Consider the following 27641-nt stretch of genomic DNA (forward strand, 5'->3'; position numbering starts at 1 on the left):
CCTGAAAAAAGGAAAAGACGCCAGCGTTTTTTGGAACTTAGAAAATTTTTCAACTAAGGAACTCCTATCTACTCTATTGCACCTCGCCTGGTCTGAGGTGGCGAAGGCAAGTCTGCCGCAAGGGGTAACATTCAGTAAAATCTTAGTGAATTTGCGTAGTTACGTCCATTCGCCAGAGCGCAAATTTGACAGGCATTAGGGAGCAAAGTACAGCTAGAGTCTATCTCCTTCGCTAGCAAAGTTACGCCACCAACCGTTAAATTGGCGAAGTACCGTAATGACGTCATGCTGGTGAATTTTCATCTGCGTTAGTCACTTCGCCTTTTAGTAAATTTGCCCCTGAGAGTGAAAGTAAAACCTTTTGATCTGTCCTTCAGAACGCATGCTTGAAGGGAAAGAAGACACACGGGGCTTATTTATAAACAGTGGGCAAATTTGCCCATGGGCAGTAACCCATAGCAACCAATCAGTGACTGTTTTTTTCAGCCAGCTGCAAGTGGAACAATTAAAGCAAACATTTGATTGATTGCCATGGATCACTGCCCAGGTGCAAATTTGCCCTGTGTTTATAAATGAGCTCCTGTTTTTAGGTCCTTGCTAAACAGTAGCATAATTGCCATAGCAAGGACCTGGAAACTGCAAGTCTTTCTGCAGACCAGACAATTTATAAAGAATCTGTTCTCTAGCTCCCATTGCTGCAGTATTCGAGAAAACAATAGCATGGCATAAACTATATAATATTATACCCCATGTTAATGAATAGCCTAATGATAATAAACCTACTGTGTCAGGACAGTTAGCCTTCATCTACACGGGTCATTGTCTTGTGCCACACTTTTTGATGTAATGTCAGTGGCCGATTTAACAATGAGAGTGGAATAGATAAGGATGCGGCCAAGACAAAGTAAACACATGCATTAAATATAAAAATTATATAAATATATGAAATATCAACCTCTTATGTGACAAATACAGAACACTATTAAAGGACAAGCAACACCATTAAATAAAAAAGCCCTATAAGCACTGGATATAAGGTCTACCATGTATTATACAGTGTTCATTGATTGGGATTAAAGAGTAGTTCATGAATAAGTATGTATTTGGGATTTCAGGGTAGTTCATGAATGAGTATGTATTTTCTAAGGCATGAATGCCAGCCTGCATAATATTAATAACCATGTTCAATACAATCTTATTCTGCCTATCAAAAAGACTGATTTTATAGATGTGATTCAAGTACAGCATTGCAGAGTCTGAAAAGGAGAGAAATAGTTAATAGGGAGATAGAGAGAGTAACGAGATGGAGAAAGTGTGTAATAATAGTATTACATTTCACAAACATGTCTGTTAGTATAGGAAAAGACAATGGTTTAGATCGCCGTCCTCTTCATGATCCAAATCAGATGGTATGCTGGAGTTCTTTCATCCTCTCATCCAAACATGTGCTTTTCTTATCCAATGCCAGGTAAAAGCAGATTCTTTTCAGTCTAATTTGTATGACTCTTTGCTTTAATGTCATTGCAGCATTTTAATATTATGCAGCACACCCCAAATATCTTGACATTAGACATACTGAGAATTTTCTTTGAGCTCTGAAGGCTTGAAAAGTGCTTATTATTTTGGCAAAATAAGTCACTTGCATTTCTCCTGTTTATAATCTCCTGTTGTTCTCTTTGGGAATGGTTTTCTTATTAAAATGACAGAGGCCACAGAACAAATCACACCGATATTGTTTTCTGAAAAGGGATGCTGGTTTCTACATAGATTTCCCCAAGCTATGTGGGATGTTTAGGAAATATGTCTAGTAAATGAATACTTTTATAGTGAGCCAATCACTGGAAAGAAGCTTAACCATGCCGTCTCAGGCTCATGCTGTCTGTCAAAGGATACAAACAACAGGAGTCAAAAGGGCAGAGCAATAAAGAGCATTTGCCATTAAGGAAATATGTTATATAAAATATATTAAAACAAAAATGTATTCAAGACAAATGACATATCATTAATATAAAATGTAAAAAAACATTATTAGTTACCGTGTTCAGCACCAGAAATGAATTATTTTCTGGTTGTTAGTTGAATATGTATTGTGTGTCATTTAGGGATATTGCATTAGTTTACTGTGGTGCTGGGTCGGCAGACTGAGTGTTGGCAGACATGATGCTGGATAGAGATGTCGCGAACTGTTCGCCGGCGAACTTGTTCGCGCGAACATCGGGTGTTCGCGCTCGCCGGAAGTTCGCGAACGTCGCGCGACGTTCGCCATTTTGGGTTCGCCATTGTTGGCGCTTTTTTTTGCCCTCTCACCCCAGACCAGCAGGTACATGGCAGCCAATCAGGAAGCTCTCCCCTGGACCACTCCCCTTCCCTATAAAAACCGAAGCCCTGCAGCGTTTTTTCACTCTGCCTGTGTGTGCTGAAGAGATAGTGTAGGGAGAGAGCTGCTGCCTGTTAGTGATTTCAGGGACAGTTGAAAGTTTGCTGGCTAGTAATCGTTTTGATACTGCTCTGTTATTGGAGGGACAGAAGTCTGCAGGGGTTTGAGGGACATTTAAGCTTAGGTAGCTTTGCTGGCTAGTAATCTACCTTCTACTGCAGTGCTCTGTATGTAGCTGCAGTGGGCAGCTGTCCTGCTTCTGATCTCATCTGCTGACTGCTGCAATAACAGTAGTCCTTGTAAGGACTGCTTTTATTTATTTTTTTGTTGTTTTACTACTACTACTACTACTACTACTATAAGAGCCCAGTGCTATTAGTCTAGCAGTGTTGGGGAGTGGGACTGGTGTGCTAATCTGCTGCTCCTAGTAGTTCAGCAGCACCAACTTTAATTTTTTTTTTTTAATATTCATTTTTTTTTTATTTTACTTTTTTTTATTTTACTACCGCTGTAGTAGTGTATAAGTTGACCTTTTAGGCATTATTTGCCCTGTAGGCATTATTTGCACACTGTTTTCTTCAACCCGCCATCGAGCTGTGTGACCTTGTTCACATTCTGTCTAAATATCCATAATATTACCGTCTCCAGAAAAAACACCGGAGTCACTTTTTTCAAGCAGCCATAATATATTTTACGTAATCCGTATCCACCGCTGTAGTAGTGTATACGTTGGCCTTGTAGGCATTATTTGCACACTGTTTTCTTCAACCCGCCATCGAGCTGTGTGACCTTGTTCCCATTCTGTCTAAATATCCATAATATTACCGTCTCCAGAAAAAACACCGGAGTCACTTTTTTCAAGCAGCATTCATATATTTTACGTAATCCGTATCCACCGCTGTAGTAGTGTATACGTTGGCCTTGTAGGCATTATTTGCACACTGTTTTCTTCAACCCGCCATCGAGCTGTGTGACCTTGTTCCCATTCTGTCTAAATATCCATAATATTACCGTCTCCAGAAAAAACACCGGAGTCACTTTTTTCAAGCAGCATTCATATATTTTACGTAATCCGTATCCACCGCTGTAGTAGTGTATACGTTGGCCTTGTAGGCATTATTTGCACACTGTTTTCTTCAACCCGCCATCGAGCTGTGTGACCTTGTTCCCATTCTGTCTAAATATCCATAATATTACCGTCTCCAGAAAAAACACCGGAGTCACTTTTTTCAAGCAGCATTCATATATTTTACGTAATCCGTATCCACCGCTGTAGTAGTGTATACGTTGGCCTTGTAGGCATTATTTGCACACTGTTTTCTTCAACCCGCCATCGAGCTGTGTGACCTTGTTCCCATTCTGTCTAAATATCCATAATATTACCGTCTCCAGAAAAAACACCGGAGTCACTTTTTTCAAGCAGCATTCATATATTTTACGTAATCCGTATCCACCGCTGTAGTAGTGTATACGTTGGCCTTGTAGGCATTATTTGCACACTGTTTTCTTCAACCCGCCATCGAGCTGTGTGACCTTGTTCCCATTCTGTCTAAATATCCATAATATTACCGTCTCCAGAAAAAACACCGGAGTCACTTTTTTCAAGCAGCATTCATATATTTTACGTAATCCGTATCCACCGCTGTAGTAGTGTATACGTTGACCTTGTAGGCATTATTTGCACACTGTTTTCTTCAACCCGCCATCGAGCTGTGTGACCTTGTTCCATTCTGTCTAAATATCCATAATATTACCGTCTCCAGAAAAAACACCGGAGTCACTTTTTTCAAGCAGCATTCATATATTTTACGTAATCCGTATCCACCGCTGTAGTAGTGTATACGTTGGCCTTGTAGGCATTATTTGCACACTGTTTTCTTCAACCCGCCATCGAGCTGTGTGACCTTGTTCCCATTCTGTCTAAATATCCATAATATTACCGTCTCCAGAAAAAACACCGGAGTCACTTTTTTCAAGCAGCATTCATATATTTTACGTAATCCGTATCCACCGCTGTAGTAGTGTATACGTTGGCCTTGTAGGCATTATTTGCACAGTGTTTTCTTCAACCCGCCATCGAGCTGTGTGAGCTTGTTCACATTTTGTCTAAATATTGATAATATTATCGTCTCTAGAAAAACCACTTGAGTTACTTTTTTTCAAGCAGCATTCATATATTTTACGTAATCCGTATCCACCGCTGTAGTAGTGTATACGTTGACCTTGTAGGCATTATTTGCACACTGTTTTCTTCAACCCGCCATCGAGCTGTGTGAGCTTGTTCACATTTTGTCTAAATATTGATAATATTATCGTCTCTAGAAAAACCACTTGAGTTACTTTTTTTCAAGCAGCATTCATATATTTTACGTAATCCGTATCCACCGCTGTAGTAGTGTATACGTTGACCTTGTAGGCATTATTTGCACACTGTTTTCTTCAACCCGCCATCGAGCTGTGTGACCTTGTTCACATTTTGTCTAAATATTGATAATATTATCGTCTCTAGAAAAACCACTTGAGTTACTTTTTTTCAAGCAGCATTCATATATTTTACGTAATCCGTATCCACCGCTGTAGTAGTGTATACGTTGACTTTGTAGGCATTATTTGCACAGTGTTTTCTTCAACCCGCCATCTAGCTGTGTGTATTATCGTTTCCAGAAAAACCAACTGAGTTTTTGTTGTTGTTGTTGTTTTTTTAAAAATAATGCCAGGCAAAGGCAGGCCGCCACGCAGAGGCCGTGCTAGGGGCCGTGCTGCTATGCAATCCTGTGGCCCTAGCAAATTGCCCAGTTTTAAAAAGCCAATGACCCTGAACTCCCAAAATGCTGAAGAGGTAGTTGACTGGCTTACACAGCACACCCCATCCTCTACCGTTTCTAACTTTACCACAACATCCTCCTCATCCTCCACTGCTATGGCCACCCCACGTAACACTTCCTCCACCACCGGTGCCCCTTCTTCACTGGGGTCAGAGGAGTTATTTTCCAATGAGTTTCTTGAACTGAGTAATGCGCAACCATTATTGCCAGAAGAAGATGAAGGAGATGAGGACCTTACACCAGATTTAATTCTGGCAGAGAACACGATAGAGATGGACATAATGAGTGATGAGGAGGAGGTCCCCGCTGCTGCTTCCTTCTGTGATGTGTCAGAAGAAATTGATGCATCTGAGGAGAATGATGATGAGGAGATTGATGTTTTGTGGGTGCCTAGTAGAAGAGAGCAAGAGGAGGGTAGTTCAGATGGAGAGACGGAGAGTCAGAGAGGCAGTAGGAGAATAAGACTTAGAAGAAGCAGGGAGGACAGCCCGCAGGGATCAGCAGGGCAACAACATGTATCGGCACCTGTGTTCAGCCGGCCAACGCACCCGCCATTGCCGCCAATACCGCCAACTCCGCCAACTTCTACTGTTACCGCCAGATCGCACACTTCCAAAAAGTCAGCAGTGTGGGATTTTTTTAATGTGTGTGCCTCTGACAAAAGCATTGTAATTTGCAATGAGTGCAGTCAGAAACTGAGCCTTGGTAAGCCCAACAGCCACATAGGTACAACTTCTATGCGAAGGCACATGAGCGGCAAGCACAAAGCACTTTGGGAGCAACACCTCAAAGGCAACAGGCAAACTAAAAGCCACACTCCTTCTGGTCCAGCATCTTACTGCTCTACCTCTGCTCTCCTTGACCCGTCTGAACCACCCTCCACTCCGCCTTCCACCTTGACCACCTGTTCCCATTCCCAGTCATCTGCCACCAGCCAAGTTTCTGTGAAGGCCATGTTTGAGCGTAAGAAGCCAATGTCTGACTGTCACCCCCTTGCCCGGCGTCTGACAGCTGGCTTGTCTGCACTCTTAGCCCGCCAGCTTTTACCATACCAGCTGGTGGACTCTGAGGCCTTCCGCAAATTTGTAGCAATTGGGACACCGCAGTGGAAGGTACCCAGCCGCAATTTTTTTTCTAAAAGGGAATACCACACCTGTACCAACATGTGCAGAGCCAAGTTACCGCATCTCTGTCACTTAGTGTTGGGCCAAAGGTCCATATGACTACTGACGCATGGTCCTCCAAGCATGGTCAGGGCAGGTATGTCACCTACACTGCCCACTGGGTGAACTTGGTAATGGCTGGGAAGCAGGGAATGGGTAGCTCAACAACAACAGTGGAGTTGGTGTCACCGCCACGGATTGCACGCGGTTCTGCCACCACCTCTACTCCTCCATCGCTCTCTACCTCGTCTTCTTCTTCTTCTTACTCTGCTGCTGGGTCCTCCTTCTCCTCCTCCACACCTGTGCACCCCCAGCTCCCCCTAGGCTATTCGACGTGCCAGGTACGCCGTTGTCACGCTGTCTTGGGGATGACGTGCCTGGAAAGCAAAAACCATACCGGATCTGTACTCCTGTCATCTCTGCAGTCACAGGCCGATCGGTGGCTGACCCCACACCAACTGCAGATCGGAAAAGTGGTGTGTGACAATGGAAGCAATCTGTTGGCAGCGTTGAGACTAGGCAATTTAACACATGTGCCCTGCATGGCACATGTGTTAAATTTAATAGTCCAACGTTTTGTCTCCAAGTACCCAGGATTCCAGGACGTTCTCACCCAGTCCAGAAAGGTGTCGGCCCATTTCAGACGTTCCTACACAGCCATGGCACGCCTTGCTGACATTCAGCAGCGCTACAACATGCCAGTCAGGCGTTTGATTTCTGACAGCCAGACTCGCTGGAATTCAACGCTCCTTATGTTGGAACGTCTGCTGCAACAACAAAGGGCCGTCAACGAGTACCTTTTTGAACTGGGTGGTAGGACTGGATCTGCACAGCTGGGGATTTTTTTCCCCCGTTACTGGGTGCTTATGCGCGATGCCTGCAGGCTCATGCGACCTTTTGAAGAGGTGACAAATATGGTCAGTCGCACCGAAGGCACCATCAGCGACCTAATACCCTTCGCTTTCTTCCTGGAGCGTGCCGTGCGACGAGTGACAGATGAGGCTGTAGACCAGCGTGACGAGGAGCTGGAAGCGCACGATTTCTGGTCGGAATCACCAGAACGAACCCAGGCACCTGCTGCAACGCAGGGAGAGGTGCCAGAAGTGGAGTCAGAGGAGGAAGGTGGCTTTGTGGAGGAGGAGGAGGAGGACCAACAGGAGCAGGCTTCCCAGGGGGCTAGTGGTGACCTTTTGGGGACCCCTGGTCTTGTACGTGGCTGGGGGGAGGAGACCGTGGATGATGCAGTCCTTGATAATGAGGAAGCGGAGATGGATAGCTCTGCATCCAACCTTGTGAGAATGGGGTCTTTCATGCTGTCATGCCTGTTGAAGGACCCCCGTATCAAGAGGCTTAAGGAGAAGGACCTGTACTGGGTCGCAACGCTACTAGACCCTCGGTACAAGCATAAAGTGTCAGAAATGTTACCAACATACCACAAGTCCGAAAAGATGCGGCATTTACAAACCAGCCTGCAAAACATGTTGTACAATGCTTTTAAGGGTGATGTCACTTCAGGAACTCATCAACATTCCAGGGGCAGAGGTGCCAGTAATCCTGCCACGAGCACACCTGCAAGGACAAAGCCCTTTGGCCAGTCTGTAACGTCAGACATGCAAATGTTTTTCTGTCCAAGGCAGCGCCACAACCCTTCTGGATCCACCCTCAAAGAACGCCTCGACCGGCAGGTAGCGGACTACCTGGCATTAACTGCAGATATCGACACTCTGAGGAGCGATGAACCCCTGGACTACTGGGTGCGCAGGCTTGATCTGTGGCCAGAGCTGTCACAATTTGCCATGAACCTCTTGTCTTGCCCAGCCTCAAGTGTGCTCTCAGAAAGGACCTTCAGTGCAGCAGGAGGGATTGTAACTGAGAAGAGAACTCGCCTAGGTCACAAAAGTGTCGATTACCTGACCTTTATTAAAATGAATGAGGGGTGGATCTCGGAGGGTTACTGCACGCCGGAAGACTTGTTCTGACTTCTATGCAGCTGTCCTTCTCTTCAAGCCTCATGACTCCACACACAGCTGTCCTTTAGCGTCCTCCTCCTCCCTCCGCCACCGTTACAAACTAGGGTGCAAACCCTACTGGTTTAATTTTTTGTGGCCTCTGTGCTTCAGTGGCTGCAACCAAAAAAACTGGGCAAACAATGTCTACAAGGTCAACGTATGGCAAAAAATGACTATTTTCAGCATTTATATGGCATATTTTTTCTGGCAACTGTGCTTCAGTGGCTGCATCCAAAAAAATGCATATTTTCTGCATTTATATGGCATAATTTTTCTGGCCTCTGTGCTTCAGTGGCTGCAACCAAAAAAATGCATATTTTCTGCATTTATATGGCATAATTTTTCTGGCCTCTGTGCTTCAGTGGCTGCAACCAAAAAAATTTATATTTTCAGCATTTATATGGCATAATTTTTCTGGCAACTGTGCTTCAGTGCCTGCGACCAAAAAAATGACTATTTTCAGCATTTATATGGCATATTTTTTCTGGCCTCTGTGCTTCAGTGGCTGCGGCCAAAAAAACTGGGCAAACAATGCCTACAAGGTCAACGACGTTGACCTTGTAGGCATTGTTTGCCCAGTTTTTTTGGCCGCAGCCACTGAAGCACAGAGGCCAGAAAAAATATGCCATATAAATGCTGAAAATAGTCATTTTTTGCCATACGTTGACTCAACGTATATGGCAAAAAATGACTATTTTCAGCATTTATATGGCATATTTTTTCTGGCAACTGTGCTTCAGTGGCTGCGACCAAAAAAATGCATATTTTCTGCATTTATATGGCATAATTTTTCTGGCCTCTGTGCTTCAGTGGCTGCAACCAAAAAAATTTATATTTTCAGCATTTATATGGCATAATTTTTCTGTCAACTGTGCTTCAGTGGCTGCGACCAAAAAAATGCATGTTTTCTGCATTTATATGGCATAATTTTTCTGGCCTCTGTGCTTCAGTGGCTGCAACCAAAAAAGTTTATATTTTCAGCATTTATATGGCATAATTTTTCTGTCAACTGTGCTTCAGTGGCTGCGACCAAAAAAATGCATATTTTCTGCATTTATATGGCATAATTTTTCTGGCCTCTGTGCTTCAGTGGCTGCAACCAAAAAAATTTATATTTTCAGCATTTATATGGCATAATTTTTCTGGCAACTGTGCTTCAGTGGCTGCGTCCAAAAAAACTGGGCAAACAATGTCTACAAGGTCAACGTATGGCGAAAAATGACTATTTTCAGCATTTATATGGCATATTTTTTCTGGCAACTGTGCTTCAGTGGCTGCGTCCAAAAAAACTGGGCAAACAATGCCTACAAGGTCAACGTATGGCAGTTGTTTAAAGAGAACAGTAGATTACTAGCCAGCAAAGCTACCTAAGCTAAAATGTCCCTCAAATCCCTGCAGACTTCTGTCCCTCCAATACAGAGCAGTATCAAGCAGATTACTAGCCAGCAAACTTACTATCATCTGTCCCTGAAATCACTAACAGCTCTCCCCCTACACTATCTCTTCCAAGCACACACAGGCAGATTTTTCAGATACATTTTTGCCCTTGATCCCCCTCTGGCATGCCACTGTCCAGGTCGTTGCACCCTTTAAACAACTTTAAAATCATTTTTCTGGCCAGAAATGTCTTTTCTAGATGTTAAAGTTCGCCTTCCCATTGAAGTCTATGGGGTTCGCGAACCGTTCGCGAACCGCTCGCGTTTTTGCGCAAGTTCGCGAATATGTTCGCGAACTTTTTTTCCGACGTTCGCTACATCCCTAATGCTGGAGTAGGTTTGCCACCTTTCACCAGCTAGCAGGGGGATTGGCGACAAAGGGGGTGGTTTGTGACTTCAAATACACAGGCTCGTGATGAAAATTGACTATTGATGGCCGAATTTATTCGCCAGGCACGAATTTGCAGCGAATTCTCGTTTTTTTGGATGCCGGCGCATTTTCTTTAGTGAATTTGCTCCGGCGTCAAAAAACGAACGCTGGCATAAACAAAAACGGATGCTGGCATCAAAAACAAGATGCTGGCGCGGTTTCGTGAATTTTTTGCCATTTTACGAATTTTGCGGGAAATGTGTGAATTTTTGCGGCGAATCGAAACGCCCCAAATTCGCCCATCACTAGCCAAGACATCAAGAAAACCTCAAGTAGGATCGGGGAAGAGAAAATGAAACAAAAGGGTACATTTCTAGTAGATTCTGGGTGGATTGAGGCAGCCAGGGGCTTAAGTGGAATACAGATTTATCAGCTACTACATTGTCTGTAAATTTGTAATACTGGCACTGGCCTTGGCAGGTACAGGTATGAATGAAGGGTCGGACTGGGCTGGGGCCCTGCTGGGCCAGATTCGCTTCCATCTGCCTGCCCCGACAGAAAGAAGAAGCAGGTACGTGCCGATCAGAATGGGGGGCGATTTGCAGGCATCCCTACAGTTGGCAGGGGGCCCCAAAGCGGGTGCATGCGGGCCCCTAAGGTGGCAGCCCCCCCCCAGTCTGACACTGTATGAATGAGATAGACGCTAGCGTTGCTTCGCACTCTAACGAAAGGCGAATTTTTGCTTGAACAGACGTAACGGACGTAACTTCGCAAATTCACTAAGATGCCGATTTTACTGAACGTTACCTCTTGCGCCAGACTTGCCTTCGCCAGCTCAGACCAGGCGAAGTGCAATGGAGTGGATAGAACTTCCTCAATTTTTTGTTGAAAAATTTTCTAAGTCCCAAAATGCTGGCATCTTTTTCTTTTTTCTGAGAGCTTGCCAAAGACCGTAAATTTTTTTTTGGATAACCAGGTTCTCCCCTACATTTCATAACATATGGCACATAAACTATACACTAGGCTTTATTAAGGTTCCTTGGGCTTGTGTAATGTAATGTATTTGCTGCAACATATACGTTTTGTCCATTCAACTTTCACTTCCCGCCGTATGCAAATTAGCCAACGCTAGAGCAACTTTGCTTTGCTTGCCGAAGTAACGGTAGTGCAACTTTGCCAGCGTTTCGGCGCCCTGGACGCAACGTTGCATTTTAGGGAATTAGCGTTGTCCTGGCAAATTTACATCTGGCAAAGTGTTGCAAAGTGGGCGAATCGGTCGCTAACAAATTTGCGCCGATTAGGGAATTTGCCTCATTGACTTTTGCTATAAGTAATTTTAAGTAAAGTAAAATTTGCACTTCACGCACTCTAATTACATCTTAAAAAATGAGCTCCAAAAGTGGGCAAGCCCTTAAAGGAGAACTAAAGCTTAACTATAGAAGAAGGGTAGAAATGTTGTACATTATAGGGGTTATTTACTAACCTCGGTTGGGCTTTTTGGGGCAAAAACTACAACTTTTAATGGAAAAAAAACTCACATTTTTAGATTTATTATACCCTGATGCTACAAAATGGGCGAATCCAAAAATCCGCCATCTCAAACCTGTCGAGGTCGTGTATAAGTCAATGGCAGATGTCCCTATTCCAATTTGAAGATATTGTAATCTGTTCTGGGTTTAGCCCGATAATCCAAAAAAGTGAGTGATTCGGGAGTCAGTAAAATCGTAGGATTCAAGTTTTCCCTCGATTTTATTGCGTTTTTTAATAAACCCGATTTTTTCTAGTTATTTTATTGATAAATAAGATAAAATCATGGATGGAAGTTTGGTCGAACTTGGTGTAATAAAAATATGAGAAAAATTTGAGTTTTAGTAAATAACCCCCTGTGTTTTAGGATTCGTCTTTGCTGATTCACAGCAAATTCTCCAGGCTGATGTCACTTTAAGGGTTTAAGGGTCACACAAAAGATACTTGAATGAATATATATATAATATAAATCATTTTTATGGATCATTACTGTTTTAGAGATGCTGATCCATTAGGTGATGGTTCAATAAGGTCAATCTATAAAATATGGAATTTCTAGCCACCTTTGTGTTAGGGTTTCACTCTCTTTAAAGGAACAGATCAGGGTGAAAATAAAAACTGGGTAAATAGATAGGCTGTGCAAAATAAATTATGTTTCTAATATAGTTAGTTAGCCAAATATGTAATATATAAAGGCTGGAGTGAACAGATGTCTAATAAAACAGCCAGATTCCAACTTCCTGCTTTTCAGCTCTATAACTCTGAGTTAGTCAGCGACTTGAAGTTGGGCCACATGGGACATTTCTGTTCAGTGAGTTTGTAATTGATCCTCAGCATTCAGCTCAGATTCAAAAGCAACAGATATGACCCATGTGGCCCCCCTTCAAGTCTCTGATTGGTTACTGCCTGGTCACCAGGGTAACCAGTCAAGTGTAAACCAAGACAGCTGAAAAGCAGGAAGTAGTGTTCAGACTGACATGTTATACATCAAATCACTCCAGCCTTTATACATTACATTTTTAGCTAACTAACTATATTAGAAACATATTTTATTTTGCACAGCCTATCTATTTACCCAGTTTTTATTTTTACACTGAACAATTCCTTGAAAACAAGTACTTTTGCTGGTAGATCTTTTTATTTTTCCCTTTCAATATGCCTCAGGCATTCTCACATCAGCGGAGAACACTGCATGTTGGAAAGAGGAAAGCTCCACCCAAATGTTGTATACTGCCTCAATAACCAATGCAGTGAGTTAAATAACTCTGCATACTCAGATATGGAACTACGTAAAGGGTGTCATGAGCCTATTTCTATTAAGCTTTTGTATGACAAGTAGAACTAAGGGCCCAATATAAACAGTTGAAATTAAAATAATTTTTTTTTGTTTCATGCCAACGGTTTTGCATATTTGGGCATATTTGATAAAAGTTATCCATTCTAAATAAGTTGCAAACATGAAATGTCTGTTACCTTCTGTGTATTCTTATTAAATTTGGTTTTCATTTAGAGACCTTAAGGAAGTTATAATGACTTGTAGTTGATTTGGGATACTTTGAATCCTGCTACTTGGAATTATTTACAGTATGTATTGATTTTTATTAAAGGAAATTGCCCCCCCCCCCGGAACAATGTAGGTCTCTATAAAATATATTGCATAAAACAGCTCATATGTAAATAAACAATTTTCATAACAATGTACTTTTTTAGTAGTATGTGCCATTGGGTAATCCTACATAGAAAATTGCCATTTTAAAAAATAAGGGGCCCCCTTGGATCATAGGATTCACAGTGCACACAAACAAACCAAGCAAACCATACATGTTAGGTCCCACAAACCATACAGAGTTCTATCTTTTGCTTCCACACTTCTGGTTTCATTTAAGCAGTTAAGTATATGACAGCAACTCAGCATGCCACATATTAAACAGCTTTCTTGTAGACAAAACAGACACTTTCTGCCCTCACACCATCCATTGACTATTTGCTTTGGGTGCTATAAGCCTCCACTGTATAACAAACCAAATGGTTTCACAACAACCGAAGTAAGTACTTTGACTTTTGAGGGTATCTCCTATTAAAATATAAATTGGTTACATACTACACAATGTGTATGCTGTGGTAGTAATTAATGCTTGTACTGTATGAATAAGGATGGAAAAGTACCAGCAGAAAGTAAAAAATTAAATAGGTGAGTGCAGTGTATTGGAAAGTAGCTGAAATAAGTTTAGGAGAGACAAGGACGTTGGGCTTACAGCAGAACAAATGTTTGTTCTGTTGTTGCATGGGGCAAGACTGTAAGCTAGATGTAACTGTGCTACTAGCTGAATTGAAATGAAATGCTAACTTAAATACTGTCTATTTTGTTTCTAAATAAATGAGCTAGGTCTTGAGTAATGGGTGGTTGCACAATACAGAGCTAAATGTGGTAAACAAGAACTGGGGTTTATGGGATAGATAGGAGATTGAAGAGAAGTACAGTTGTGTAGCCACTGAGAGAGCTTGGGCATTGCAGGAAAGCATGAATGTGAATTATAGGAAGGTATAACCTGTTTGTGACTTTCTTCACTGCTAGTGTGTCATGGCTGGGATTTAACAGTAGAAGTGTGTAGGCTGGTGGGAGGACAGGGAGTTTAAAGAGCTGATGAAATAGAAGACGCCAAATTGGGATGGGAGAGGTAGCTAACATAGTTACAGAGTTAAGTCTTTGAAAGTTGTGGACAAAGAGGCTCAACAACTGCAGATGCTGCACTGCAAGGTTTATTTAACACAACATGTTTCGAGCTAAGTGGCTCTTTTTCAAGTGTTAACACTTGAAAATTAACACTTGAAAAAGAGCCACTAAGCTCAAAACATGTTGTTTTAAATAAACCTTGCAGCACAGCATCTGCGGTTGTTGAGCCTGTTTGTCCACAACTTTCAAAAACTTTGAATTTGCACTTGCCTCTAGTTGGGTCAGAGGCCGTGGCACAGGCGATATATTATGATATTGGTACAAACTACCTCTTTTCTAGTTACATAGTTAAATCAGGTTGAAAAAAGACCATCAAGTTGAAACCCAGCATCCATACACACCCCTCCCTACCCTCACATACAGTAAATAATGTATACCCATATCTATAGTAATATCCATATCTATATTTGTGATCCCTTTCAGTTTCCTCACTATGGCCATTCAGGTTATTTAAGGGATCCTGTCATCGGAAAATATGTTTTTTTCAAAACGCATCAGTTAATAGAGAAATGCTTTCTGGCAGGCTGCTGTTTTTCCTTCTCAATGTAACTGAATGTGTCTCATTTGGACATGGGTTTTTACTATTGAGTGTTGTTCTTAGATCTACCAGGCAGCTGTTATCTTGTGTTAGGGAGCTGTTATCTGGTTACCTTCCCATTGTTCTTTTGTTTGGCTGCTGGGGGGGAAAAGGGAGGGGGGGTGATATCACTCCAACTTGCAGTACAGCAGTAAAGAGTGATTGAAGTTTATCAGAGCACAAGTCACATGACTTGGGGCAGCTGGGAAATTGACAATATGTCTAGCCCCATGTCAGATTTCAAAATTGAATATAAAAAAATCTGTTTGCTATTTTGAGAAATGGATTTCAGTGCAAAATTCTGCTGGAGCAGCGCTATCAACCGATTTATTTTGAAAAAAATGTTTTTTCCTATGACAGTATCCCTTTAAAGGTTTTGTTCACTTTTGTGTTTACTTTTAGTATAATGTAAAGAGAGACATTCTGAAACAATTTGCTATTGGTTTTAATTTTTTTATTATTTGTGTTTTTTGAGTTATTTAGCTTTATATTGAGTAGCTCTCTCTCCAGTTTGCAATTTCAGCATTCTGGTTGTTAGGGCCCAAATACATTTGGGCTTTAGATGGGTCAGTTACTATCATTTGAAAACTGGAAAGAGTCAGAAGAAGGTGGTAAATAATTCAAAAACTATAAAAATGAAGTCCATTTGAAAAGTTGCTTAGAATTAGCCATTCTACAGTATAACATAATAAATGGTAACGTAAACATGAACAACCCCTTTAATGCTTATTTTAAACAACATGAATCTAGGGATTAGTAGTATGAACAAAATATTAAGGACTGCGCCTTTCATAAGATTTTATATGTAGTTCGCCACTTAAAATGATCTCTTGAGATTTTACTTATTTATTTTATAACAATCCAAAGAGATGCCAGATATGTTCAGATGTCAAAAGTGTTTAGACATGATGACACTCTGGAGAATTTAGAGCAATGTACTAAACTAAACACTCCTGTGAAACAACGACTGTTATTTGTCCCACACAACCTACAAATCTCAAGGCTGCCATTTTGTTTGCTGTTTTAAATTACTTATTATGAGGCATGTTGTATGTAGCTGGATTCATTTATTTGAATTCACTGATTGGTAGTTACATAAACTTCTGTGTGTTTCTGCATATTTATTTGCCTATTAAATAGTCCCAAAATGATGTTAGAAAAATAATGTCTGCATGAAGCTATATGTAAGTATAATACCACCTGTGTCTGTCCCCCACTTCACTTAAAGGAGAGCTAAAGGTTAACTAAAGCAGTGGGCTAGAAATGTCGTATGTTTTGGGTTTCTGTGCCAGCCCAAGGCAACCACAGTCCTTTAGCAGTAAAGATCTCTGTCTCCAAAGATGCCCCAGTAGCTCCCCATCTTCTTTTCTGCCTATTCTCTGCACATGCTCTGTGCTGCTCTCACTTACAGAGCTTAGGGACCCACTCATAATATTCAGTACATATAGAATAGAAATGTCACAATATAAGGCTGATTAGTAATTAATACAGATAATTACTAAATGGCAGCACAGAAACCAGTGCCACAATTTAATAATCAGCCCTGTAGCATCAGCTATTACAGGACAACCTCGTTTTCCACTTAATAATTTGTGATGACCCCTAAGCTTAACTTCTCAACAGCTGTTCAGAGCCCACTGATCATATGAGTGTCACAGACACTTTCAAGGATGGTGACCCCCTGTGACAAATCCTGGATCATTGCTTCTATTGAGAAGCTAAAACTTTAGGCTGATGCAATAAGGTCATTATATAAAATATGTTATTTTTAGCCATATTAATTTTTAGGATTTAGTTCTCCTTTAATATGCATTAAAATGTGATGAAAAGGCATGTTCATTCTGCACTTGAACTGGATGAATTGATCTTTTTAAAATAGTTATCACACTGCAATGTCCGGATCAGAATGAAATGTATTAAGCTGAGATAAAGCTTGTGCTGTAAACAGTTGACAGATTTTTGTGATTATTTCTAATATAATAGTAATCTCACTTTGTGTTGCTTTGTTGTGTAATACTTTAAAAAAAGAGTTGTCCAGAGTTGTATTGATACAGGGTGCATGCACTGGGGAGTTCTCATTATGAAGCCATATTTACCCAACAATACAATTTGCACATATGCTATAAATAAACTCCTTTTATTTTACTGTAATTGTGCTCTAGGGTGTGCTTATGTTTTACTGTGTTTAACATTGTAAAGTGTGTTCGATTTTAAAACAAACAGAACAAATATGGCATAGTGCATCTGCAGAGACTGAGTCTTTTATTAAGTTAGCACAATAAAATAACTCAATAAGGGCAAATACAAGCGGAGCATTTCATCTCTAATGGATATTTTTCTGACTTGTGGAAGAAGCACAGCTATTAATTTGATGGGAAGAAGGGACACCAGACTCACAGTCTGTTTTTTTTTCATAAATATAATTTTTTGCAGAAAAACATCTACATGACTTAAACTATGAAAAATCAATATTAGATGGTGTTACCAGCATAGATGTCTAAAGCTTGCTTACGGCGCTGAGAAACTGAGGTGCAGTAAGATGAAAACATTTTAATATGCTTCTAAAGGATACATGTTTATCTGGACTGATAGCTTACAAAATAAGTAAACTGGTTGTACAATCTTGGATATTATTATTGTTTAACAAAGTAGCTTTTCTGATGAAAAAAACATCTGATCCTTGTAGTTTTATTAAGATGACATATTTAATTCTTCATCTCACCTAGCCTTAGGTTTGTCTTTATAGGGGACACATTTGGGGATTTCAGTGCATCCCTTACTTTCCAGACATTACCCATCAACAGTGAGTGTCTCAACAATAGCAGACATATTGCTACTTTACAGTTTTAAATAAGACGTAATCTGTCGTCACTAAGTTGTCAAGCAAACATATTGCATTATTATTCATACTTCTGCCATATTTTTATTCTTTTATCCAGAATGACTATCGTAAGCTGTCTATGCAATGCAAGGATTTTGTGGTTGGTGTTCTTGATCTGTGTCGAGATTCTGAAGAAGTGGAGGCCATCTTGAATGGTGATGTGGATGCTGAACCGACAGAATCTCAGAGACACCGGCCCTCTTTAAGCAGAGTTAAACTAGCAATCAAGTATGAAGTGAAAAAGGTAAGTAATATTTCGGTCTTTTACTTTACAAGCTCTACAAACACAGGAAACTATAGGCATTTTGTTAAAATAGAAGGAAGAAAAGAGGGAGCAAAATACAGGTAAAATACTGCAAAAGAACCTAATTCAGCCTGCTAAAAAGCTGAAACTTTGGAGAAAGTGTATCATCCCAAGACCAAATAACACTAGGGTGATAAGAACAAAAACAGTCAAGTATCTAATCACAACCAAGATGAGAATCTATGGCACTATTGAAAAGTAAGTCGTACAATTATTATCCAAATATTAGTAATATATTATTGCAAGGTTCAGAGCCCTGGACCAGGTGTAAATTTTAGGTCTTATGTGTGAAGCTTTTTATGGGACTTGTGTGCCACACATGTGGTGCACGCACAGACACTGCTCTTCACACCCCAGCACTGCATTTACATGGCTACCAGGTTTACATTAGGCAGAATGCAGAAAAAAACAGTGAATAGTGCCAAAATTGCAGAAATTTGAACACATTTTATACTGGGCATTAATAAATACTTTGTACTGTCATAATAAAACAACTCTGCATTTTAGTCATTGTTCCATCACTCAAGATTTCTCAAGCATTTGTGTGTTATAACTATGCTTTTTTTTATTCACCAATTTTACTGGTGTTATGATGTAACCCAATTCAACAATGGATCTAGACCTTGAAGTATAAAAAGGCTGAAGAAGTGTAGATGTGTTTTCTTGGAGTAACAAGAAATTTGAATTTGTTTTGTTTTGCTTTTCAAAATAGCATTCATATGTGATATACATAGCTTTGGTTATAGACTTTACAGTCATTGAGAGGCTGTGGGTACATTTCACAACATCATCCAGTGTGTAATTAACAATTAACGGTAAAGTGGTGTGAGCTTATTACCGCCCATCCTGGAAAATATAACCAAGGGCAATGTAGTACAAGCATGTTACTAACCATTTTTAGGGTTTGGGGGATATGGTTCTAGCCATTGGCCCCAGATTTGTAGGTAAGGCTCCACCTTTTTAGGTAGACTATACTTTCAAGATTGCAAGTTTCAGTCATACAATTTACCCAGGCTTGGACCTGGGGGATCTCTGCTTTTCCAGTTTTTCGTTGCGAGATTATTGCCCAGGAAAAGCACTTCATGGACGAACAACCTGTGGTATTGATTGGTAATGGTGTTACCCAGAACATTGAGTAGACAGACTAAATGGGTTCTTTAGGGGTTGTATTTATAATGTTGTCACGTTTGTCTAGTATTGCTTACCAGTAAGGTTTAATATCATCACACTCCCATAGCATATGTGTGATTGTGCCTTTTTCTACTTTGCACCTGGTACAGGTATTGGGTATGACAGGGTTCATAACATGCAGCCTAGTTGGAGTGAGATGCTCTATGTATCGGATCATTTTTAATCTGAAGAACACTGACACTATTTGGGGGGAATCCATTGCTTCCTGCCACTCTTTGTGGAGTATGATATCTATTGCTGTTTCCCACTTATTATTGGGTGGCAAGTGGGCTTGCTTGCAGTAGTAGAGTGTAGATGCTAGATATTAGGCCTTTATTAGATGACTTGTTGAGAAAAGAAAGCAGCTTGTTTCCATTTCCATTTAAAGCTTCTTTCTAGTGATGTGCAGGCTGACCCGAAACCCGCGGGTTGGCAGGGTCATGGGCGACCTTGCTGTGCTGTTTGTGACCTTACACTGCCGGCTTCCGACAACCGGTTTTATAGGTTGGCGCCTGCCCAACCGCTTTTGTGATGTCATCTGTGGGGCAGGCAAGAGCGGGTAAATAAATGGAAGGCAGAAGTCGGGTATGGGTCGGCGCAGGTTGAACGGGTTCAGGTTCAGGTCGAGTTTTTCTCAACCCGCACATCACTACTTCTTTTCTATAGGTTGACATAAGGACTTTTTTTTTTTTTAATTCAGATAGGGTTTATTGAACAGACTGTGGCAAAATAGCATCCATGTGTGATATACATAGCATTAGTGATAAAAGGGGGGTACATTGTCAGAACTGTATTTTTTAACTACAGTGAAGAAAAAATATAGAACTAGAGGATGCTTTTGCTGGAACAGAATGCCTAATGTTTATTACAACTTTTCAGATCAAGCTTAGAGATCAAAAAGCAATATAAAAAAATACTGGGATATATTTTCTTTATAGTTAACTGAAGCGGACAACACAAAACCACAAAGTATTCTAAATATGCCAGAGATACGTGGGAAATTCAAGAAGAGTTCATTGTTGAACCCTTGCCACTTAATAAGATAATCACATCTGTGGACAATATAAACAGTACTTTATAATATCACAATATTACCACTATAGTAGAAAATATTTTGTAATTTGATGATTTTATTAGATAAGTAGTAGGGATAATATGCCAAAATTTAAGGATCAGTATACACCCTTGTTCAACATTAGTTCAATGAATAGGGCTTGTGCTGAACATACTTTTTGCATATTTTCAATTATAGTTATTTCTAGGGATGTAGCGAACTGTTCTGCTGCAAACTAGTTCGCGCGAACTTCGACCGTTCGCGTCCGCCGAATGTTCGCGAACGTTTGGGAACGTTCGCATTTTGAGTTCGCGTTCGATTCGAATACAAGTCGTTCGACCATTCGACCATTCGAATTCCTTCGACCGCTAAAAATCGAACGATTTCCATTCGTTCGAACGATTGTAAGCATTCGATCGAATGAAAAGCATTCGATCGAATGGCTTCGATCGTTCGATTCGAATGAAAATCCTTCGATCGAATGATTAAAATCCTTCGATCGTTCGAATCGAACGATTTTAGCGGGTGTTCGAAGTTCGCGAACTGTCCGCAAACGTTCGCATTTTTTGCCGGTGTTCGCGAACGGCGTTCGCGAACACCAAATCGGCAGTTTCTACATCCCTAGTTATTTCTTGCACTACATGGGGCAAAATCTGAAATTGAAACTAAAGTGACATTTTACTTCCTGACTCGATCACAAGCAAAACAAATCCTAGTTTACTGAGATAATGAGCTGCAATGGCCATTGCAGGGCTGGCTGCCCCCCCCCACACACAAATGAATTTTCCAGGTCCCCATTAGGTGAAAAGAGAAGTCAGGCACCTGCCCCTAGCAGCGATGGTGATATAATAACATAGAGCAGACCTTGATATGGTCTAGTTACATCACTGATGAGCTTCCCTTTATCTCACAACCTAGCCAGATGCAGCTAAGCGAAATAGAGGGAATTGTAATTTGTTTTGATTGTACCTGTATCATTCAGGAAGCAGCATGCAATGAATTTTAAATTCAGACACTGCTCTTTTAATGCAGGACATTAAAAAAGCATATATATTTCAGCACAAACCCTATTCATGGAACTAATGCTGGAAAAGCAACTGCTATCTTAAGCTGAATCTTATATTATCTGGAAATCTTGTAAGATTATCATCTTCAGTTTTTAAACTGTATTAAAGGGGCTTCACTTGTTTTATAACTTGCCACTAGGTCCAAACCACTAGTAGCTTCATATCTACAGCTATTATTAAGCCTTTAACATCATACAAAATATTGTCAATCAATTTAGGAACCTGGCAGCCCCTTGGAATGTGATTGGTTATGTTTTCTTATTTACTATTTGATCTGCACCATTTTTTACAAGTGGAATCCATTTTGAGACAGCATCCTGTTTGTTTGCAATATACTGTATGTGAGTAAAGCAGTAGAGTTGTCAATTTACATTACAAATTACACATGATATACAATTTATGTTTTTTAAGATAATACTAATGTGTTTCAATTTTTCAAATAAATTCAAGGAATGCATGAACCTCTGCTGTAATGTATATTCTATATTCATAGAAGAAAGCCACTGACGCAGCCCCTCTGAAAATGTGTATATTTGCATAACATTTTTCTCACCACATTTTCCCTTCCAATCCCAACATAAGGTATTCCTCCTCATTTTAAGCAACACAGACACAAGTATAGTCATGCATTAGCCTAATATCTGGTATAAATCCTAGGCTGAAGCTGGGATGCTTTAATAAACTAGCAAAAGGAGCATTTTCCCCACCAGGAAAGGGGGTTCCATCAATAATAGAAATAAGAAATAAAGAAAATGAATGAATAAATGAATGGGGTAGAAAGTTGAAGGGTGTTTTATCTTATATCACAATTAAATTGTTCATCACTGAGTTCTATACATCTGCCAAAGTCAGCCTCTCTATGTCTATCCATAATTATTGGGCCATATTCAAATTTACCAGCTTGACCATGTCTTCTTGATAGGTGCTTTAGGATAATACATTTTGTGTAATATAGAATAGATGTATTTAAATGTATCAGGAATTAACACATAACGATGGCAAGAAAACAACATTTCAAGGATAGCAAGAGCAGATGGGCCAAGTGATTGGACAGGTACGCTTGAGCATGGATTTGAGGCCAAGAAAGCCCCTAATTCTATCAAGTTTTTTACTTCACACTTTCTATTGAACTGCATCTAAAACCTCTCTAAATATGGAAGCAAACTTGGTCCAAGTGCTCTTCTGAGTACTTTTTGAAATTTAAATAGTTTTAAGCTGTTAAAGCTTAAAGATAATGTATATGTAGCTATTGCCTCAGAACCCCAGTCTGATCTGCTGTGTTGGTGACTGCAAGGTTAATTTAATATGTCGGTAATGTCTCAGTGAGGTGCCAGTCTGCATATTTTTCTCTTTTTTCCATTTGATAAGACATTCTGCAATAGCTTCAAGCTACATATTTTTACATGTACAGGATAGAAATAATACATTTTATGAGAGGCAAGACATCGTAGATATCAGTGTTACTGTCCATCTTTTTATATATTTACTCCATTATGGCTCTACATGGTGCTGTAGGAAGATTAATTCAGGCACCAGTTACTCACTTGTGGAATTTACAATTTGAGTTTGGTACCCAAGGTTCAATACCAAAAGGAATGACCATTTACTTTGCAGCTATAATCTATGACATACTGGACATTTTTTTTTCTTTTACAGTTTGTGGCTCATCCCAATTGCCAGCAGCAGTTGCTAACCATCTGGTATGAAAATCTCTCTGGATTACGAGAACAAGTCATTGCCATCAAGTGTCTGGTTGTACTGGTCGTTGCACTAGGGCTTCCTTTTCTTGCTGTTGGTTACTGGATCGCACCATGTAGCCGGGTATTGAATTCCACATGTTATAATATCTTTTAAGACCTCCACTGACAGGTGCAGGTAACTGTATCACTGAACAGGATAATATATATATAATGATTTTTTTCTGATAGAATACATACAGGGGTATCCAGCCTTCCCACCCAATTCATTTTAACAGTAAAAGAGAATTAAAGCCCTATACTGTTGATTTAAAGCCTTATACTGTGCTGGTCTTAAAGGCAGACATTCCATGTGGAAGGACTGTGAGCACCTGCTCCTTTATATCTGTGCCATAAACTGGCTCTGGGAGTTTTGCAGATAAATAACATAACTTTTGATTACAGTTTTGATCAAAGCTTTTGGCATATTCAATAAAGTATTTAATTAAACTATGCTTCCTGAAATAAACATGTCCAAGAAATTTTCAACATGGAGTCTATGTCAAAATGACAACAAAATGACAACAAAATAGCCTTCTAGTATTTATGGAAAAATAATCTATGAAAAAGAATGCAAAATAAAATAATACATATAGATTTGTCAGCTGTTACAATATTTAAATTGGCAAGAATATTTGTAAATGCTAACATCATTCCTATTTCCACCTTTAATTTAATTGGAACCAGTTCTCTCAGGTAGGAAAAAAGCCAAACCAAATCATTAATACCAATTTGCACCTTCTATTGGGGATCAAGAAATGTTGTAAGAGATGAGCACTGCTGTGGGAGATCTAACACCCCATAGAGTGGTGCTCCAATGTGTCACACACATCCTGCCAAATTGACACTTTGATAAAAAAAAATGAACTTCTTGTTAATCCTACAGGATTCCCCAGTTTCAGTTATTTTAGATCTGCCCTCAATACTGTATTTAACAGAAATAGTAGAAAAGATCCTGGCACTGGAAGAAGAGAAAGAAAGTGGATCTGTTTCCATCTGTGTTTGCACTACGTTTGCACTAGATTCTTTGGTGCCGATTTACCAACATTCAAATTTGAGGTTTTTTTTGGGAAAACTGAGAATTCAAAATCAAGTTTCCAGAAAGTTGAACGTTTTAAGTGCAAAAAATTCAAAATATCGAATTAAGAGAAACAGCATATAAAAGCTGGCGAGTCAATGAGAGCAGTATTATCAAATTCCAAAATATTTTTCTAGACTTGTTTCACTGCGTTTCAGTTGTTTTTCTGTGTTTTAAAGTCAACCAGTTATTACATTTTTTTCATAAATAGAATCACATTTTAGATTTTCACGCTATCAAATTTTTTACATTTTGAAAAAAAATGTGAATTTTGATAAATCTGCCTTTATATGCAAGAAAATATCCTGCCATAGACAATACTGGGAAATGTCTCTGCTGAAACACTCAAAGCGCGCAATCGCTCAAATATGCATCAGTCTTGAGGGATTATGCAATTTAATTGTCTTAATAGAGGCAATTCCAAGTATTGTCTATGGCATTTTGTAGTTGCGACAAAACCCAGGCTACAAATATGTGTTATTGCCCTAATGCTCTGTGCTCCAGAAAGGGCAAAGGGCCACTATGGTCAGGGAAAAGTTCCAATACCAGGGCAGGCCAGTTGGACACTAATCCTTTCATGTCTTGTAGTACTTCATATAGAAAGGGCCATTTTATAGAATCAAGGGTCATAAAGTGCACCACCAGCCTGCCAAAAACAAAAACATTTGTATAATTGTGAGTGTTATATGGCACTTTTAATTGCACATGGCTTTGTGTATATCAGCCTGGACCCTGAATGCTCTTTTTCTTTTTCTAGCTTGGCAAATTTCTTCGCAGTCCCTTCATGAAGTTTGTAGCTCATGCTGCATCGTTTATTATTTTCCTGTGCCTGTTAGTGTTCAATGCATCAGACAGGTTTGAAGGCATTAAGACTCTTCCCAACATCACGGTCATCGAATACCCAAAACAAATTTTTAGAGTCAAAACGACAAGATTTACATGGACGGAGATGCTTATTATGATATGGGTTGTAGGTATGTCTTTTAACATTGTTCTTCCTTTACATGTATACAGTAATTTATTACTTGCCTATTTTGTACATGTTAATTACCCAACAGTGCCTAATGAAGCATTTGCATTCATTAACAGCTCATTATTGTAATTATTATTGTAATTAAATCAGGAAAGGCATTACAGGCATGGGATCCATTATCCAGAAAAAGGGAGGACAATCTCCCCTAGACTCAGTTTTAATCAAATAATTACATTTCTCTGTAATTATAAAACAGTACCTTGTATTTGATCCTAACTAAAATATAATTAATCCTTATTGGAGGCAAAACAATCCTGTTGGGTTTATTTAATGCTTAAATTATTTTTTAAGATATGGAGATCCAAATTAAGGAAAGATCCTTTATCCAAAAAACCCCAGGTCCCGAGCATACTGCATAACAGGTCCCATTCCTGTAGTATACAAAAAACATAAAGGGTCTTTTAGAATGCAAATTTTATGGGCAAGGTACATTGGTTATCAATTTTTTGTATGTGACCTGTAGGTCTAATGTGTACACCCATTTATTGTACAGCAATGTGAAATATGTTGGCTCTTTAGAAATGCATGTTATTATTATTATTAATAATAATATTAATAATAATAAGGGGTCATTTGGAAATCTACCACTAGGTGCAGAGTGCTATGTACGCAGGTGCAAGGCAGTCCTGTTCTTACCTCATGCTATAGGGCAGGTGGTAAATGTCCTGTGCCCACCAGTGCTCCCCAACTTGCTTGATGCACAAGTTAGGGAACGGGTATAGTGCAAGAGCAATGGGGCCTACACGCCTCCACCCTTACACACTTTTCATGAAAATAGAGCTGTCATCCATAGGCACTGCTGGTGTCATAGGGAAATGCAGGTATGTGAGCATCATTTTGGAGCACAAAGACCTGCAGAAATTCTGAGAAGTGCAAAGCAGAATGTGAAGTGTTTGCATCCTGCCCTTTTCTTACTAAATGACCTTATAGTGTTTCAGCTATAGTCATGACAATTTAAATCTGATTTATACAGTAAAATATAAAACTGACAATGGATATATTGCATTTGATAGGCATGATGTGGTCAGAGTGCAAAGAGCTGTGGTTGGAAGGACCCAGGGAATACATTCTACAACTATGGAACGTGCTGGACTTTGGGATGCTTTCCATCTTTATTGCAGCGTTTACAGCCAGACTTCTAGCCTTCATGCAAGCCACAAAAGCACAACAATATGTTGACAAGTATATCCAAGAAAGTGATCTTTCCTTGGTCACGCTGCCACCTGAAATAGAGTACTTTACATACGGTAAGATCAGCATGAAAAACTCAAGATCCCAATATATTTAGTATTCAGAATATTCTGAATCTGGTTGAATCTATTCAGTATTTCAAGATCAATTCACATAATAAAGTATTATAGTTATGTGAAAATAGTATAGTGGTAAAGTTTATCTTTTGTATTTATTTTATAAAATAATAAAGTCTTAAGGGCTCACTTAGGAACATATATACTAAATAGCGCAAATTAAAATGCCAGTAGCAACCATTCAGCAATTGTTTTGTTCAGTGTACTACCAGTTAGCAAATAAAAGCAAAATCTAATTGGTTGCTATGGCCAATTGCATTGGTGCGAACACCTATCTTAGTAGATAAGCTGATTCACTAAGCTTTTGCATACTTTTAATTAGATATCAATTGGGGCTGTCATATTTCTTGATTCGGCCAAGAGATATAATTGCAAGAAGGATTATTTTTCATTCATTTTGTTTTCAGGGTTTACATTTCCTTTAAATTTAAAAATACATCACTTGTATATTATATATTTTTGTAGTACAGTATTATAAACATGTTTCTTGTGAATGAAGTGTATTTATTTGTTACATCCGACGTTTTGGTCCCTCCTGGGACCGAAACGTCGGATGTAATGTTGTGTTACAAATAAATACACTTCATTCACAAGAAACAAAGAGTGTGCTGGTCCTTCATCATTTTGTATATATATATATATATATATATATATATATATTTGAGGTATATTTAAGGTTTGTCCTTGAGAAAGGTTCCTGTGAGGAACGAAACGTCGGATTTAATAAACCTTTTTTCATTTATTTCAACATATCGAACATTTGAGTTGTTTATGCAAACCCTGGGAGTGCCGGTACTTCGTGCTTTCTTTATTTATTCTCTAACCAGAGCACCCAGGTATATTTTTTGTGCACTTTAAGGTGTGCAGCTTGCACCCACCTTTCCCTATATATATATATATATATATATATATATATATATATATATATATATATATATATATATATATATATATAAAAATGAAATTCTGAGCTATGAAGCTGTCTGTTTTTTT

The 27641-nt window shown here is 39.5% G+C and overlaps 1 protein-coding gene across 1 annotated transcript in view; it reads left to right on the forward strand.

Annotated features, from left to right (window-relative positions):
- LOC108719617 (short transient receptor potential channel 3) overlaps nucleotides 1-27641 on the forward strand; it is a 103147-nt gene that overhangs the window by 29342 nt on the left and 46164 nt on the right. The window contains exons 3-6 of the mRNA XM_041589971.1: nucleotides 17958-18143; nucleotides 23151-23315; nucleotides 25066-25282; nucleotides 26355-26588. Of these exons, the coding sequence (XP_041445905.1) occupies nucleotides 17958-18143; nucleotides 23151-23315; nucleotides 25066-25282; nucleotides 26355-26588 (802 nt within the window). The remainder of the gene's footprint in view (nucleotides 1-17957; nucleotides 18144-23150; nucleotides 23316-25065; nucleotides 25283-26354; nucleotides 26589-27641) is intronic.

Source organism: Xenopus laevis, chromosome 1L (genome assembly GCF_017654675.1).
Source record: "Xenopus laevis strain J_2021 chromosome 1L, Xenopus_laevis_v10.1, whole genome shotgun sequence".
NCBI classification, from domain to species: Eukaryota; Metazoa; Chordata; class Amphibia; order Anura; family Pipidae; genus Xenopus; species Xenopus laevis.